At 43.9% G+C, this 15,315-nt stretch overlaps 2 protein-coding genes across 3 annotated transcripts; one reads left to right on the top strand and one right to left on the bottom strand.

The window, feature by feature from the left end:
* The first annotated feature begins 1,987 nt into the window (after positions 1–1,987).
* Positions 1,988–4,924, top strand: LOC123425071 (heat stress transcription factor B-4b-like). Its single transcript, XM_045108740.1, has 2 exons — positions 1,988–2,715; positions 3,942–4,924. The coding sequence occupies exons 1-2, from the start codon at positions 2,419–2,421 to the stop codon at positions 4,593–4,595; spliced, it is 951 nt and encodes a 316-aa protein (XP_044964675.1). The 5' UTR covers positions 1,988–2,418; the 3' UTR covers positions 4,596–4,924.
* Positions 4,925–5,917: 993 nt separating this feature from the next.
* On the bottom strand, positions 5,918–9,140 carry LOC123425069. 2 transcript variants are annotated; one of them, XM_045108737.1, is made up of 6 exons: positions 8,776–9,140; positions 8,451–8,540; positions 8,132–8,365; positions 7,886–7,988; positions 6,857–7,086; positions 5,918–6,470 (listed from the first exon to the last, which is right to left on the bottom strand). In XM_045108737.1, exons 1-6 carry the CDS (start codon positions 9,087–9,089, stop codon positions 6,263–6,265), a joined length of 1,179 nt encoding a protein of 392 aa, XP_044964672.1. In that variant the 5' UTR covers positions 9,090–9,140; the 3' UTR covers positions 5,918–6,262. The 2 variants fall into 2 exon arrangements, with proteins under 2 accessions (XP_044964672.1, XP_044964673.1); XM_045108738.1 differs by lacking the exons at positions 8,451–8,540; positions 8,776–9,140 and having other exon boundaries at positions 7,886–7,993; positions 8,132–8,223.
* Between the last annotated feature and the right edge of the window lie 6,175 nt (positions 9,141–15,315).

Genomic DNA, 15,315 nt, shown 5'->3' with positions numbered 1-15,315 from the left:
ATGAACAAATCATACCCTCTAATTGGCCAAGCCAACGATGCAGCGACATCAGCGCACGCCGTGACTAGGCGAGGCGAGGTGAAGCGGGCGGTGGAGGAGGTGGAGCACACGTGTTACAACTCCTCTTTCCAAGCTCTCAATGGAAAGTGGTAGAGCGGCCCTTATAAAGAGGTCTCACTCCTATTACTGTAGCAGTATTGTCGTGGTTTTGTCACGACAGATGTCCTCGTGAAAGGACTTAGTGATGAGGCCATCACAACTATGTGACGACTCAAGGGGGTTGATCGGGAATGAGAGACGAGTTTACCAAGGTTCGGCCCCTCCAATGGAGGTAAAATCCTACGTCCTGCTTTGTGTATATTGATGATGATATCAATTACAAGGGAGCATATTCGTTTGACCTAGCTATCGATGGATTATAACTTAACCCTATTGACCTCAGGGCTCGCCTTTATATACAGGTCGAGACCCATGGTTTTACAAGAGTCCGGGTCGTGCTATGATTCATGACCCGATATGTCTCTAACTCGCCTTGCCTCCTAAGCAAGGAAACTCCCGACGACTCTCCACCTCATGGGCCATCAGTCGCCGTCTTCATGTCTTGGGCCACCGTCGGCTTACTCGGTAAGCCGCCTTGTAACTCTGCTCAAGAACGCCAAGGTCCATCTTAAGTGTAGTCTTTAAGCCGCCACGTTATGACACGACCCAATAAGGCGGGTTATACCTAGGGGTTATATCCCCAACAAGTATGATACTAAACTTCCCATGACTTGTCATACACTCACATGCATCATAGAGATTAACCAAGGATTATTGTCTTATATGGGCCTAAGGCCATCTATAATCCAACATTAGGAATGTAGCAAACCTGCATATGCTAATTCAGTTGCAACATCGACTCTTCCCTTATATGAAAAAAAAACAGATCAAACCTTCCCTTCCTTCGGTTGCGACATCGGTTGTACATCCAGCTCTCGCCAGGAAGAATACACTCCCCTCCCTGTTCTCCGGCCGCGAGCTCTCTCCCTCGAATTGGTCCGTCTCAAGCTAGTTGACAGCTCTGGCAGATCGAGCGAGAGGGTGAAGTGAGAAAAAATGCTATGGTTTGCCACAGATCTGGATGAATTGGGAAAATTGACACGGGAGGGGATGCAATATTTGAAAAAAAAACCAAAATACTATAAGGGCCGCATTGCATAAAAAATGTCCCTCCCTCATGAACTTAACGAGATGACAAAAAACTGACAATGGGTCTCAAGTTGAGTCAGCCAGCCACGTCGACCCGTCACGGCTCCGAAACAGGATATTGACCCATTCGCTCATAAAACAAACCAAATTGACCACTTTTCAACATATTGACACTTGTATGACCAATGTGCTCATCTCGCGGGTGGATGGTGTGTTTATCTCTTCTTCTTTGGCCGCAACATTTTAGCCTTCATTTAGCAGCATGTATCTCCTGCTTTAGGGTTGCATCCCCAATTTCTTTGCTTGTTTATGTTTGTTCTACTTCGTTGTAACCATTACCGATTGATGACTTTGTTAATTCAAAATCAGACAAGGCTCAAGACTTTTCTCGGGCTTGGTCTGTGCCTTTCCTTAAAACAAGTAGCTACATGTACATGTGGAGAGACTTTCTGCAGGGGTCCGTTCAGTTTGCATCTACTCCCTCCGTAAACTAATATAAGAGTGTTTAGATCACTACTTTAGTGATCTAAACGCTCTTATGTTAGTTTACAGAGGGAGTATTTTAGAAAGCCGGTTATAACACTAGCAAGCACATTAATTAGGAACACAGGAAACCTGCACATGCTGATTCAGTTGCAACATTGCCCCTTCCTCGTGATTTGCTTCCAGCACCACCTCGTTGTTGTTCAACTTGAACACACTCTCTGAAGCACGTCCACGTACACAAAAACAGCACTGCTGGTGCACAGGTACCGATGCGTACGCATATATAATGATGAGAGGGGTCGGGGTCGGCTCTGCTGATCTAGCGGTACTACTACTATAGCCCTAGCTAGAGAGCAGAGAGCGAGCGAAAGAGAGAAGGGGAAGAGGGCGGTCCAGGCGCGCGTGAGTGACCCACACGAGAATATTTGGAGGCGTTCGTGGGCGTGGGGGCGTGTCATGTGTCATGTGTGTGTGTGTGTTTGTGTGTGAGTGCGAGACAGTGAGACTGGAGATATAGCTAGCTAAAGAGGGGCAGCCTTTCTTCCTCCCTCACTCCTCTCCCCTCACTCTCCCTCTCTTCCTCCTCCTCCCTGGGCTCAAGCTTAAGCTTATATTGCTGCTCCTTCTCCTCCACCCACCCACCCACCCATCCTGAGTGAAGAACGAGTCCCTGAGCTAGCTGCTGGGTAGGAGCAGCTAGCGGCGGGTAGTGCGTAGCGTACGTGTGGTTGAGCTGAGGAGGCCATGGCTTTCCTTGTGGAGAGGTGCGGGGAGATGGTGGTGTCCATGGAGATGGGCTCGGGGGCGCACGGTGGTGGTGGCGGTGGCGGCGGCGGCGGCGTTGGGAAGCCGGTGCCGGCGCCGTTCCTGACCAAGACGTACCAGCTGGTGGACGACCCCTGCACCGACCACATCGTGTCGTGGGGGGAGGACGACGCCACCTTCGTCGTCTGGCGCCCGCCCGAGTTCGCCCGGGACCTCCTCCCCAACTACTTCAAGCACAACAACTTCTCCAGCTTCGTCCGGCAGCTCAACACCTACGTATGCCACTCCTCCTACTCATTATCTCCTGCCCCGTACACCACACATGAACGGATGCACCCTCATATGTAGGAGTAGGATGTAGCAGCACACCACACCTACGCATGATGCATGTTTAGTCTGCCCCAGCAAGTCGATCTGCTCTTTTGTTCGATTTGTTTCGTTAATCTTCCTCCGGTTTGCTGGTTAGGGCGTCCATGGCGTCTGTGTTTTTGGCGTCGGACGTGTTCATGTTCATTACAGGTTTTGTTTGGTTTGGTATTTTCATTCGGTCAGAGCAACGGTGCATGCATGGATTGGCCTTCCATCCGTCTCTTGTTTCCTGGCACGTGACAAGCTAGCTAGATGCAAAAGTTAATGCTCCTCTTTTCAAAGGTTTTGTTTGTGATTGTGACATCCCAACAAGATTAGTCCCTTGCTTCCTAGTTTGTGACAAGCTGTCGAATAGATCAGGCTGTAGAACGCGCGCGTATCCATCATCCACTTTTCTTTTGTGGAATGAAATTTAAAATTAGTTTATGCCCTCCTCCTCTTATTACTTTGGCCTTACTTTGGTGGTGATTTATGCAAGCCAGACGATTATTCGGCTAATCAGTTTTGTGGCAAGATGTGTGTATGATAAGTGAGGACCGTTTTAATTTGTTTGTAATTGCATATCTGGTTTCTTCTTTTAAAGCATGAGTTAACTAGCACTTTCCATATCCTTCTCTCCTGTCACTTGTATAGCAAAAACAAGTGCACAAACTAATGTGGATGCATACTAAGAAGTAGAGTTTGTACTCAGAAGCTTGTTTTAGTTGTGTGTAGATGCATATATACACACAGTGACTCTCCAAACGTATAGTCACACCACCCTCCATTCTCAATCATTGGGGGAAGATTGACACTATACACTGTATACATATACATAGGTCAGATACATGTATGTAGAGATATGCCCTGCTCATGTCATGTGTATATACCATGCAACGCATTGCCACACTACATGACATGACTACCATACGTGCACAGCAACACTGAATGTTCAGCTGCCATGTCATCGATCGATCTCCCTGATGATCTCAAAGAAAACAAGTAACAACCGCAAATTTTCTTAGTGCTTGCTCACCATCGATCTGCCATTCATGGCGTGCAATGGAGAAGCATCACTTGATTCCTACGAGTGGCTAAGATAAGAGCAGCTTGATTGATCTTTTTTGTTCACTTGGCATTGCGGTTTGCTGCAGGGATTCAGGAAGATTGTGGCCGACAGATGGGAGTTCGCCAACGAGTTCTTCAGGAAGGGAGCGAAGCACCTCCTGGCCGAGATCCACCGGAGGAAGTCGTCGCAGCCGCCTCCGCCGTCGATGGTGCCGCACCAGGCCGCGTACCACCACCACCACTACCACCTCGGCAACACCTTCTCGCCGCAGCCGCCTCCGCCGGCGGCGGCGGGCCATCATCAGCATCACCCGGTGTACCAGCAGCAGCACTTCGTCCAGGAGGAGCCGGCGGCGGCCGCGGCCGCGTCGCACGGCGGCGACTTCCTGGCGGCGCTGTCGGAGGACAACCGCCAGCTGCGGCGGCGCAACTCGGTGCTGCTGTCGGAGCTGGCGCACATGAAGAAGCTCTACAACGACATCATCTACTTCCTGCAGAACCACGTGGCGCCCGTCACGAGCCCCTCGTCGGCCGCGTCGCAGCGGCAGCACCCGCCGCTCCCGGGCGCCGGCGCGTCCAACTCGTGCAGGCTGCTGGAGCTGGACATGGACGTGGACCGGGGCTCGCCGGCGGCCGAGGACGACGATGACACGGTGAAGCTGTTCGGCGTGGCGCTGCACCACGGCAAGAAGAAGCGGGCGCACGGCGCCGTCGCCCATGATCTCGGAAGCGAGGTCTAGGCTAGGCTAGGCTTCCACGCCGGCGATCTAGCTTGCCGTCGATCGGTCGTGTACATAGAGATGAGACGAGAGAGGAGTAGCTAGCTAGGTAGCTTTGCAGGCTTTGTTGGTTTCTTTTTTGCGCGGGTGTTGGTCGATTAGAGTTTAGGATCCGATCCATGAGGTCATCGAGTAGTCCGAGAGATGAGTTAGGAACGTACGTAGGATCTCAATCAGATCGCGAGTAGTTTGCTGCTTGCCGTAGTCCTTGCACCGTTAATTCATGATATGTTCTTTTGCCGCCATGCATGCACGAGGGCCTGCTATATTATATCTTGCTGATGCAAAAACAGGTTGCTCAATGCTGTTGAGTGCAGGGTGTCTATTTCTCTTCTTTCTCTCGTAACACGGGAATAGGAAAAAGTAGAAGATTAGTGTGCCATGCATATCCTCTCTTCAGTCCAATAGGATTGAAAAAATTGCATACATTGTCTTCAAAAAATATTTGGCTTGGAGACACCACATGGAAAAAACAAAGGAATGGCAGATTTGAGTTGGTGGAAATTTTGCCCCAAAATAGTGCGTAAAAGGATCATTAAGGAATTTTCGTAAGGATTCCACTCCTGCGAGTCTGACGACATATGAGGATGATTTTGAAGGGAGCAAATCCCTAGAAATTATGTGGAATTCCTTTGAATCAAAGAAGCCCATGGAGTGAAAACATAACGAGCTTACAATTTTCGTACAAGGGGTGGAGATAAGCCTAATTTGGACAAAAGGAAAACAAATTATGCCCTCACAAAATTTAAAATTTTGCACTCATGTATTGGGGAGCGCAGTTTGATGGATAATCTTGTTGAGTGAGATTAAAGAATTCCTCAACCCACTGTGAAATAATAATTCCAACACATTTTTTATGCACCACGTGGCGAGCATGGTACAATCAACACATTTTTATGCTCAATTATTAAATTTATCATACTACAAAACTGTTTATCTATTTAACAGATTTTTTACTCACATGCAACTGCCTGTGCGCGATTCTATCAGGACCAATCATGGGCGCACCAAAGAATTGGAGCAAGAATCAAGCCCAGCTTGGTAAATGACCAATTTTTTGGATCGGCATAAAAAAAACATAAGAAAGCTGAAGGCCCCAATTCAAACAGCCCTAATTATTTTATCAGCATATTGCAAGAAGAAATTATAATCAAATTCATATACTGGAGGCTGTGAAAAAGGCAATTGCATCTCACATTTACAGAAAGAGACAGCAATATAATACCAAGTAAATCTATACATGCTCATATAACACATTGCAAAAAATGATCAAGTACAGATAATAAGGTAATGCAACAAAACTGTAGTTGTATGATGTAGTGTATTTGTTTTCTTAGCTGACAGATCCAGCGGCCCTTACATCAGTATACAACACCAAAAATAAGTGGTAATCTCTCTTCTGTTCCCAACTACAAAGAGAAAATAACAAGGACCGCAGAATGGAACATATATCTTGTCTGGATATTACAACATATAGAAGGTGGATCAGCAGCTCAGTACAAGCTAGAGTGTGAACAACTGCATATATCCAAACATTTTGCCATGTCTATGTGAGACAATTATGTCTCATGGTAAGCAGAACAGGTCATCGTTTCTAACCTTTAATGTCAATGACAGATTCACGCAGGTCATCTAGTGTAAACTGGTATTTCCCAGATTTTGGTGTTCTTCTTGGGGTCGTCGCAGAGAGCAAGATCACTATCTAGTTCTTTCATTGTCTTCACAAATGTCTTTGCTCCTTGCATGATTAACCTTTCCACCATGAATAACTGGTAATTGTTCTCGATTACTGGCTCCAATATGCTACTGAAGTTAGATGAGTATGCCAACTTGTACCTATACCCACACAATGAGGCATTATAATCTTAGATAGCTTATCTCCTAGATGCATTAATGGTCACGTTTCATAGTTAATGCCTTAATAATGATCATGTGCATAATTATAAATGCAGGAGAAAATGAAATAGATCAAATCACAACAATTCCAAGCCAGGAAGGCAGATTACTTCAGTACTACAGCTTCTAGTTGAATTACTTAGGAATGGACAATTCCTTAAGTATATGGAAACAAAACAAAAGAAAAATCCTTAGGTATTGATCAAGCGAACACAGTTCAGTCAGTCAAGGTAAACTATTTGCACAAAAGGAACTCTACCATGGTCATATCGGAGATCCTGGTCTGTGATGCAAGAAGAGCAGATGGCAAAAGGTGTCAGCCTTACCTGTCTGATAGAGGCGAGAAGAATCCTGGTGCTCTTTCATTTGAAGCAATGAAAAGAGTGCGACCTTTCGGAATCCACTTTGCGATTCTTCTTTTGATGTACTCAGGACGGGTATCTCTGTCCAGATGAGGATGAAGGCTCCTCTCAACACCAAATCTATCTTTCCTATTCTTCAGTAGGTCACCCCGTCTGACATGAATAGCATCATATTCACCAAGGATCTCTTTTATCTGAAGAAAGCACACCAGTTTAGTGACAGAAGACTGATGTATCACTGAACATACACAAACAATACATTTTCTCATACTACATGGGATATTATGTTCTGCCTGACCAACCATACACAACCAAAAAGACCAAAGCTTAAGTTTGTTCTACCAAATATCATTGGCAGAGCAGTCTCTTACAACTATAATGGAGCCTAAAGTTCTTTTAACGCAAGCAGGATGCAGATAGCATATACACAATTAAATATGAAGAGAAAGTAGACTGCACGAGTAATACCATACCACACCATATTCCAAGAAATAAATGTAGCAAGATGAAGCTCTGGAGGACTGAGAAAGAATTTAAACAAAATCTCATGATGGCATGAGCTGACAATGTACTGCAAGAAATAATTATTCACCAATCACTAGTGCGTTAACGGTATATGCAGATACACACTGCTACCTGCTGAGACATGTGTTCAAACAATATAACCACAAAAGTACACCAAGGGAAGTGCATAGATTTGCTTACTGGAGGATATGGAAATCCAGAGCCTCTAACTGGGAAATTAGCACGATACACATATGGTTACTCTCATAACTAAGCATCAAATTTCAAGGATTTTGGAGTGCAGATTATACTGGCATCAACAGAATCCATGTGATTTAAGAAAACACCCCAAATAAAAATCAAGAGTAAGATTAATTCAGAACAAGCAAGTTAGTGCGATGAAAGATATTTTTTATCTGAAAGGTAGAGTAATCGGATCCGATTGAAACATGTGATACATGGCAGAAAATCAATCTAATGAAAATATACCTTATGTGCTGCAACTCTCAGTTTTCTAGCTGGCATAGTTGGCAGAAAAGTGTATGGTAACATCACAGAGCTACGCTTGGTCCGATCCTTGCACTCCATAAACCTGAACTGTAATGATGATTAAGGTCTATTCCTTAAGTTTAGACATAACATGCAGCTTAGGTTTGGTGTGCACACTAAAACTTGAGGCCATCTGAAAAATAACAATTAAAGAACATAAAGACCCTGGTGGAGTTGCAATCTCACCAAGCAAGAGGACTCGCGGTGCGGTTTACAAGGAGAGCATCTGAGTAAAGTGGATTATCTTTGAGTTCATCTCTGCTAACTCCTTGCACATGCGCTACGTCTCCTTCCCCTAGTTTTGTACTTCTCGATACTATCCCATACCATGAACGCGGATTGTCCAAAACAACAGGTACAGTTTTCGATATGAGGTCTATATCATATAAGGATTCCATTGCGCAATAACTTGTTTCCCATCTGCAAAAATATCACATGTTCAATTCCCAACTCAATATGACAAAAGAATGCAACAGGCAGACACAAGTGCTTAAAGGAGCAAGACCTTGGATTTGAAGTTGCGTTGCTTGAATCAATTATCCCCTTTGTGTTGTGCACTGAACTAAGGCACATCCTTGAGGGCATGACGAAAATCCTGCACAGAAACCACAATGCAGTGTCATTGCACATTAGCATATCCCACATTTACACACAGCATCTGCACCAATTTGCCTCCTGAAAATGGATCATCCTTGGCAATTTGGAAGCATAATCTACAAAAATTTCACCACCGGGGTACCCATTCCCATTTCATGAAGCCTAGAACCACCTTGCCACCCCACAGCAGGCCGCAGGAAGCGACGAGAAGGAGGACGAGATTGATTTGTTACCTGTCGAGGAAGAGGGCCTCCTCGAGGGCGCAGCGGAGGCTGGACTCCTGGTGGCCGAGGCCGGCGCAGGAGCTGCAGTGCTTGCCGGGGCAGTCGATGCGGGCGCCCCAGTAGAGGTACTGGCGGCTGCTCTCCCGCTTGTCGACGCTCGTGGGCTGGAACCCCAGGTAGGAGAAGGAGTCGGTGAATGAGAGGACGCAGAGGATGGAGAGGACCGCCCCGGTGAAGACGGCGGCGAGGAGCGCCCTCGCGGTAGGCAGCGGCAGCGGGCTCCGCCGGCTGTGGCCGCCGGTGATCCGGTAGGGGATCGCCATGGGAGGGAGGAGGGGACCGATAGAGCGAGAGAGGGGCAAGGTTGTGCGCAAATGTCTATTTTTTTTTTCCTTTGAGGTTTTCTATTCTTCTCCGACGTATTGGAATTTGGAAAGCGAGTAAGGAATCAACCTCTCAAGTGGGCCGTGTTGCCTACGATGACAGCCCAAGGGGCTGTAATATTCCTTGTTGTGGTGGACTGAGATTTGGGTGTTTCGTATACGGCGCCTTAAGCTCCCGTTACAGTCCGAAATGAAAAACTATTTGAGAAGCATTTTTTGAAAGGTCTTTTCATATTTTCATTTTGCAACAAGTGGTACATATGTCACTTCTAGCAACATGGAAACTTTCCTTCTATTTTTTCTTCTAAATTTGTTATTTTAAAATGTTTTATCTTTTAAATCATGCATTCAAATTCCGAATCGTTTTTATCATTGGATCCCTCGCGTTGAGATCTTCAAATCTGGATACTATGTTGATAGGCTTTGAAGAACTATTTTTTGCACGAAAAAACTGTGCCTCCCTCGGACGGAAAGAAAAACGCTAAGCAAATCTGTGAGGAAACAAAACCGTACCTTTCGTGGAAGGAAAAATATTGCATTTTTTGTTTTCAAGAGGCATGGTCATGCATCTCGTGAAAAAAAACAGAAAACATATTTTTTTATGTTTTCAAAAGGAAAGATCGTGCCTCTCGCTGAAACAAAATCGTGCCTCTCGAAAAAAAAGAAATACATCTTTTTCGTTGGACATGCCTCTCACGGAAGCAAATCCTTGCCTCTCGAGAAAGAAAAACAAAAGAAAACATGTTTTTCCATAAAAATATAAATTTGATTTTTTTTGTCCAAGATCTAAGAAAGATAATTGGAAAACTGAAACACCGAAAAAAAAACCATTAACAAAACGAAAAGGTGTGCATAAAAAAATAAAGGAAACGCTAAGAGTGATCCTTGAAAGGCTCCCGAAGAAGCACCACTAAGATAGTTGCTCCCATTTCAATCAAACTCGCCACCGGCGCACACCCCTTTCCATCTTGGGCCCGCCCATTTAGACCTTCCTTTTCTCTTATGTATTAAAAAAATCTCTTCTCCATGGGCCAGTCCATTTAGGCCTTCTTTTTTTTACTATAAAATTCAGAAAAACCATGCCGCCCGTGATTCGATCTTGTGATCTCTCTATGCTCAGCGTAAACTGGGCAACCATCTGGATGCCTTGAATCCTTTGATGTTTATACTTCTTTCTCGTTTTTCTTTTGATAAATAAAAAAAACCATGTGATTTCCTTGTTTATTTTTTCGAATATTGTTTTGGCCTGTTTTTTCAGGTCTTTTCTTTTCTCTTTCACTTTATTTGTCCATTTTTTATTAATTAGTTACCTTTTATTAAAAATCATGAACTATTTTAAGTGTGATGTTTTTTCAAATTCGATATTTTTTTAAATTTATTTAACTTTTTCCAAAATCAGTGAACATTTTTTCAAAATTGATGAACCTTTTTTCTAATTTGATGAAATTTTCTAAAAATCGATGAACGTTTTTTCAAAATGGATGAACTTTTCTATTTTTGAATATTTTTCCATATATTTTGTGCTTTCTTCAAAATTTATGAATTTTTTAGAATTTTTTTTACCAACATTTTCCATTTTTTGTGTTTTTTAAGTTCATGTTTTTTCAAATTTCTGGTTTTTTTTCTTCTAAGTTTCTGAGTTTTTCTATATTTTGTAAATTATTTTTCAAGTTTAAATAATTTTTCAAATAATTTATACTTGGCATATACTCCCTCCATCCGAAATTACTTGTTGTATAAATGAATAAAAATAGATGTATTTAGAACTAAAATACATCTAGATATATTCATTCCTATAAGAAGTATTTTCGGACGAAGGGAGTAATATAATATGTTATACGTAGTATGAAAAGGGTCAAATAGTGTTGTTTCCTAGTGTTAGACAACAACTTTAGGTCGGTCTAGCGGTTAACCTGGTAGGACTTCTACAACATTGTGTGGGTTCAATTTCTTCTTCTCGCAATAATATCCAATATGATCCTAGGTTGGCCCCCTAGGCACCGTGCGCGAGTGCCAACAATGCTTACATCACCTTGAGATTTGCTCAGGTGCTATTTTGAATTTTTTTGAATGCGTCGCGTCATCGGATAAATAAGGATAAGTCATCCATTTTTTTTTTCAACCAAGGTTGTCCAGATAGTATTCGGCAATAGATTTTCTTTTGGGAGTGCCAACTAGAATATTGTCGGAAAAATACCTTGGTTTTCCATTTGATGTTGGGATCAAAGGATTCCATCTGATGTGCGAGAAATCTCTTTAGACAGGGTAAAGAAGTTCTTATGAAATTAGGGGCCCAAGCAATTCCTACTTATTCCATGGCATGCTTGACTTTGCAATCATATTAATGGGTGGCTCCGTAATTTTTGGTATGGCTCAAAGAAGGTTGAAATAAAAACAACGTGGATGTCTTGGGAAGTGATAATTCATTCGAAATTCATGGGAGGCATGTGTTTTAGGGATACTTAATTTTTTAACCTTGTCCTCTTGCTAGGCAAGCATGACGACTTCTTGAGGAGCCTTAGCCCTTGAGTGCTCGTATTTGCACGTAGTTTAGTACCCCGTCGAGATAAATTTTAGAGTAGATCTTGGCAACTTGCCTTCACATGTGTGGAGATTGATTCTTGAAGGGAGAGATGCCCTCTCTTTTGGCCCCCATAAAGTTGTAATATGTGAAAGTACTAGAACCTGGTCCGAAGACTAGATCCCTAGTTTCAATTTGTCGAGTCTCACAAGCAGGTCCGCATGCAACAAATGCATTTGTACTTGCCTACTACTCCGACCTTGCCCTGAAAGGATAAGGAAATTGGACAAGTGCGAGAGCTAGTCTGACCGTGGGAGGGATTTTAAACTTAGGTTGGTAAGCTCTAAATATGAGAATCCACCTCTGCTTATGAGTGACCTCATTGATCATACTACTTGTTCTGGGAACCAACACATCTCGAGTGAACACTTATATAAAATGGATAAGGAGGTGATCTGCAACATTTATCTAAGCTCGCAGGTTTAGGGAGGATTTCTGGTCCATGCACTACAAAAAGAAGCGACAAAGAGTAGGTTGCTTCAATCTACATACAAACTCTTGGCATCAACAAAGAAGCAACAAGAAGTTTGGCTTGAGCATGTCCCGGTGCACTTGAATGTGATTGTAAACCAGTCTTCATGGGCAATCTTATGGAATGTTAAAGCACCTTCAAAAGTAAAGGTATTCACACATAGGCTTGCTAGAACATCTCTGCCAACAAGTGATGCGTGTTTCAACCGAAATATGGCTATGTCGTCTCGCTGTTGTTTATGCGATGTTGTGAAGGATACATAGAGGCACACACCGACTGATTGGCATATGGGCAACTTTCTTTGGGACACTAATCGACGAGGAGCTTACACATGTACTTATTTTGAACATAACTTTCACTAGTAGAAAACAGGGCTTCGGTCCATTCCTGAAATCCCATTAATCTTGTTTCACTCACGAACCAGGACCCATGGGGGCATCGGTCCCGGTTCGTGAGGCCAGGGCGCCGGCCGGGCCTCGTGGACCATTGGTCCTGGTTCATCTGACCCCTTTGGTCCCGGTTCCAGACACGAACCGGGACCAATGGTCCTCGCTGCTGGCCCACAACCATTGGTCCCGGTTCCAGCCACAAACGGGGACCAATGGTTGGCCTATATACACCCACCGCGCATTTGAGGCACGGTTCGCATGTGTCAAATAATTCAAAATCAAGAGACTCCAAAAGTCCATATGTATGGAGTTTCTTCATGCGCTTGACACCGATATGACCAAGGCGGCAGTGCCACAAGTATGTGGGACTATCGTTATCAACTTTACATCTTTTGGTACTCACACTATGAATATGTGTAACATCATGATCGAGATTCATCAAGAAAAAACCATTGACCAGCGGGACATGACCATAAAACATACCACTCATATAAATAGAACAACCATTATTCTCAGATTTAAATGAGTAGCCATCTTGCATCAAGCGATATCCCGATATAATGTTCATGCTTAAAGCTGGTACTAAATAACAATTATTAAGGTTTAAAACTAATTCCGAAGGTGGATGTAGAGGTAGCGTGCCGACGACGATCACATCGACCTTGGAACCATTCCCGACGCGCATCGTCACCTCGTCCTTAGCCAGCCTACGCTTGTTCTGCAGTTCCTGCTTAGAATTGCAAATGTGAGCAACAACACCGGTATCAAATACCCAGGAACTACTACAAGCGCTGGTAAGGTACACATCAATAACAAGTATATCACATATACCTTTGACGTTGCCGGCCTTCCTATCCGCTAAGTATTTAGGGCATTTCCGCTTCCAGTGACCGGTTCCCTTACAGTAATAGCACTCAGTCTCAGGCTTGGGTCCTTTCTTTGGCTTCTTCCCGGCAACTGGTTTACCGGGCGCGACAACTACTTTGCCGTCTTTCTTGAAGTTCTTTTTACCTTTGCCTTTCTTGAAACTGGTGGTCTTATTCACCATCAACACTTGATGTTCTTTCTTGATTTCTACCTCCGCAGATTTCAGCATCGAATACAACTCGTAAATAGTCTTTTCCATCCCTTGCATGTTGTAATTCATCACAAAGCCTTTATAGCTAGGTGGAAGCGACTGGAGGATTCTGTCAATGACCGCATCGTCCGGAAGTTCAACTCACAGTTGAGTCAAGCGGTTGTGCAACCCAGACATTCTGAGTATGTGCTCACTGACAGAACTATTCTCCTCCATCTTACAGCTAAAGAACTTGTCGGGGACTTCATATCTCTCGACCCGGGCATGAGCTTGAAAAACAAGTTTTGGCTCCTCGAACATCTCATATGCTTCGTGTTGCTCAAAACGCCTTTGGAGCCCCGGTTCTAAACTGTAAAGCATGTCGCACTGAACCAGAGAGTAGTCATCACTCCACAACTGCCAGGCGTTCCTAACGTCCTGGGTTGCCGCGGGAACGGGTGGATCACCTAGCGGTGCATTAAGGATATATGCCTTCTTGGAAGCAGTGAGGATGAGCTTTAAGTTATGATCCCAATCCGCATAGTTGCTCCCATCATCTTTCAGCTTGGTTTTCTCTAGGAACGCATTGAAGTTGAATGAGACATTTGTGTTGGCCATTGGATCTACAATATTTGTAAAGACAATTTTAGACTAAGTTCATGATAATTAAGTTCATCTAATCAAATTACTAATGAACTCCCACTTAGATCGATAGCCTTCTAGTCCTCCAAGTGTTACATGATCCACGTCGACTAACCTGTGTCCGATTATCACGTGAGACGGACTAGTCATCAATGGTGAGCATCTCCATGCCGATCGTATCAACCACACGACTCATGTTTGACCTTTCAGTCTCCCGTATTCGAGGCCATGTCTATACATGCTAGGCTCGTCGAGTCAACCTAAGTGTTTTGCGTGTGTAAAGTGGCTTACACCCGTTGTATGCGAACGTTAGAATCTATCACACCCGGTCATCACGTGGTGCTTCGAGACAACGATCCTTTGCAACGGTGCACACTTAGGGGAATACTTATCTCGAAATTTTAATGAGGGATCATCTTATCTTTGCTACCGTCGTTCTAAGCAATAAGAGGAAAACATGATAAACATCACATGCAATCATATAGTGACATGATATGGCCAATATCATCTTGCTCCTTTGATCTCCATCTTCGGGGCACCATGATCATCATTGTCACCGGCATGACACCATGATCTCCATCATCATGACCTCCATCATTGTGTCTCCGTGAAGTCGTCACACTAACTATTACTTCTACTACTATAGCTAACATTTAGCAATAAAGTAAAGTAATCACATGGCGTTTGCATCTCATACAATAAATTAAGACAACTCCTATGGCTCCTGCCGGTTGTCATACTCATCAACATGCAAGTTGTGAATCCTATTACAAGAACATGATCATTCTCATACATCACATATGTAACATCACATCCTTTTAGCCATATCACATCACATAGCATAACCTGCAAAAACAAGTTAGACGTCCTCTAATTATTGTTGCAAGTTTTACGTGGCTGATTATGGTTTCTAGCAAGAACGCTTCTTACCTACGTGACAGCCACACCGTTGATATGCCAATGCTATTTACCCTTCATAAGGACCCTCTTCATCGAATGCGATCCGACTAAAGTGGGAGAGACAT

This window comes from Hordeum vulgare, chromosome 2H (assembly GCF_904849725.1).
Source record: "Hordeum vulgare subsp. vulgare chromosome 2H, MorexV3_pseudomolecules_assembly, whole genome shotgun sequence".
NCBI lineage: Eukaryota > Viridiplantae > Streptophyta > Magnoliopsida > Poales > Poaceae > Hordeum > Hordeum vulgare.
Note: the sequence above shows the minus strand (reverse complement) of the source record. Positions and strands in the feature narration are given on the sequence as shown.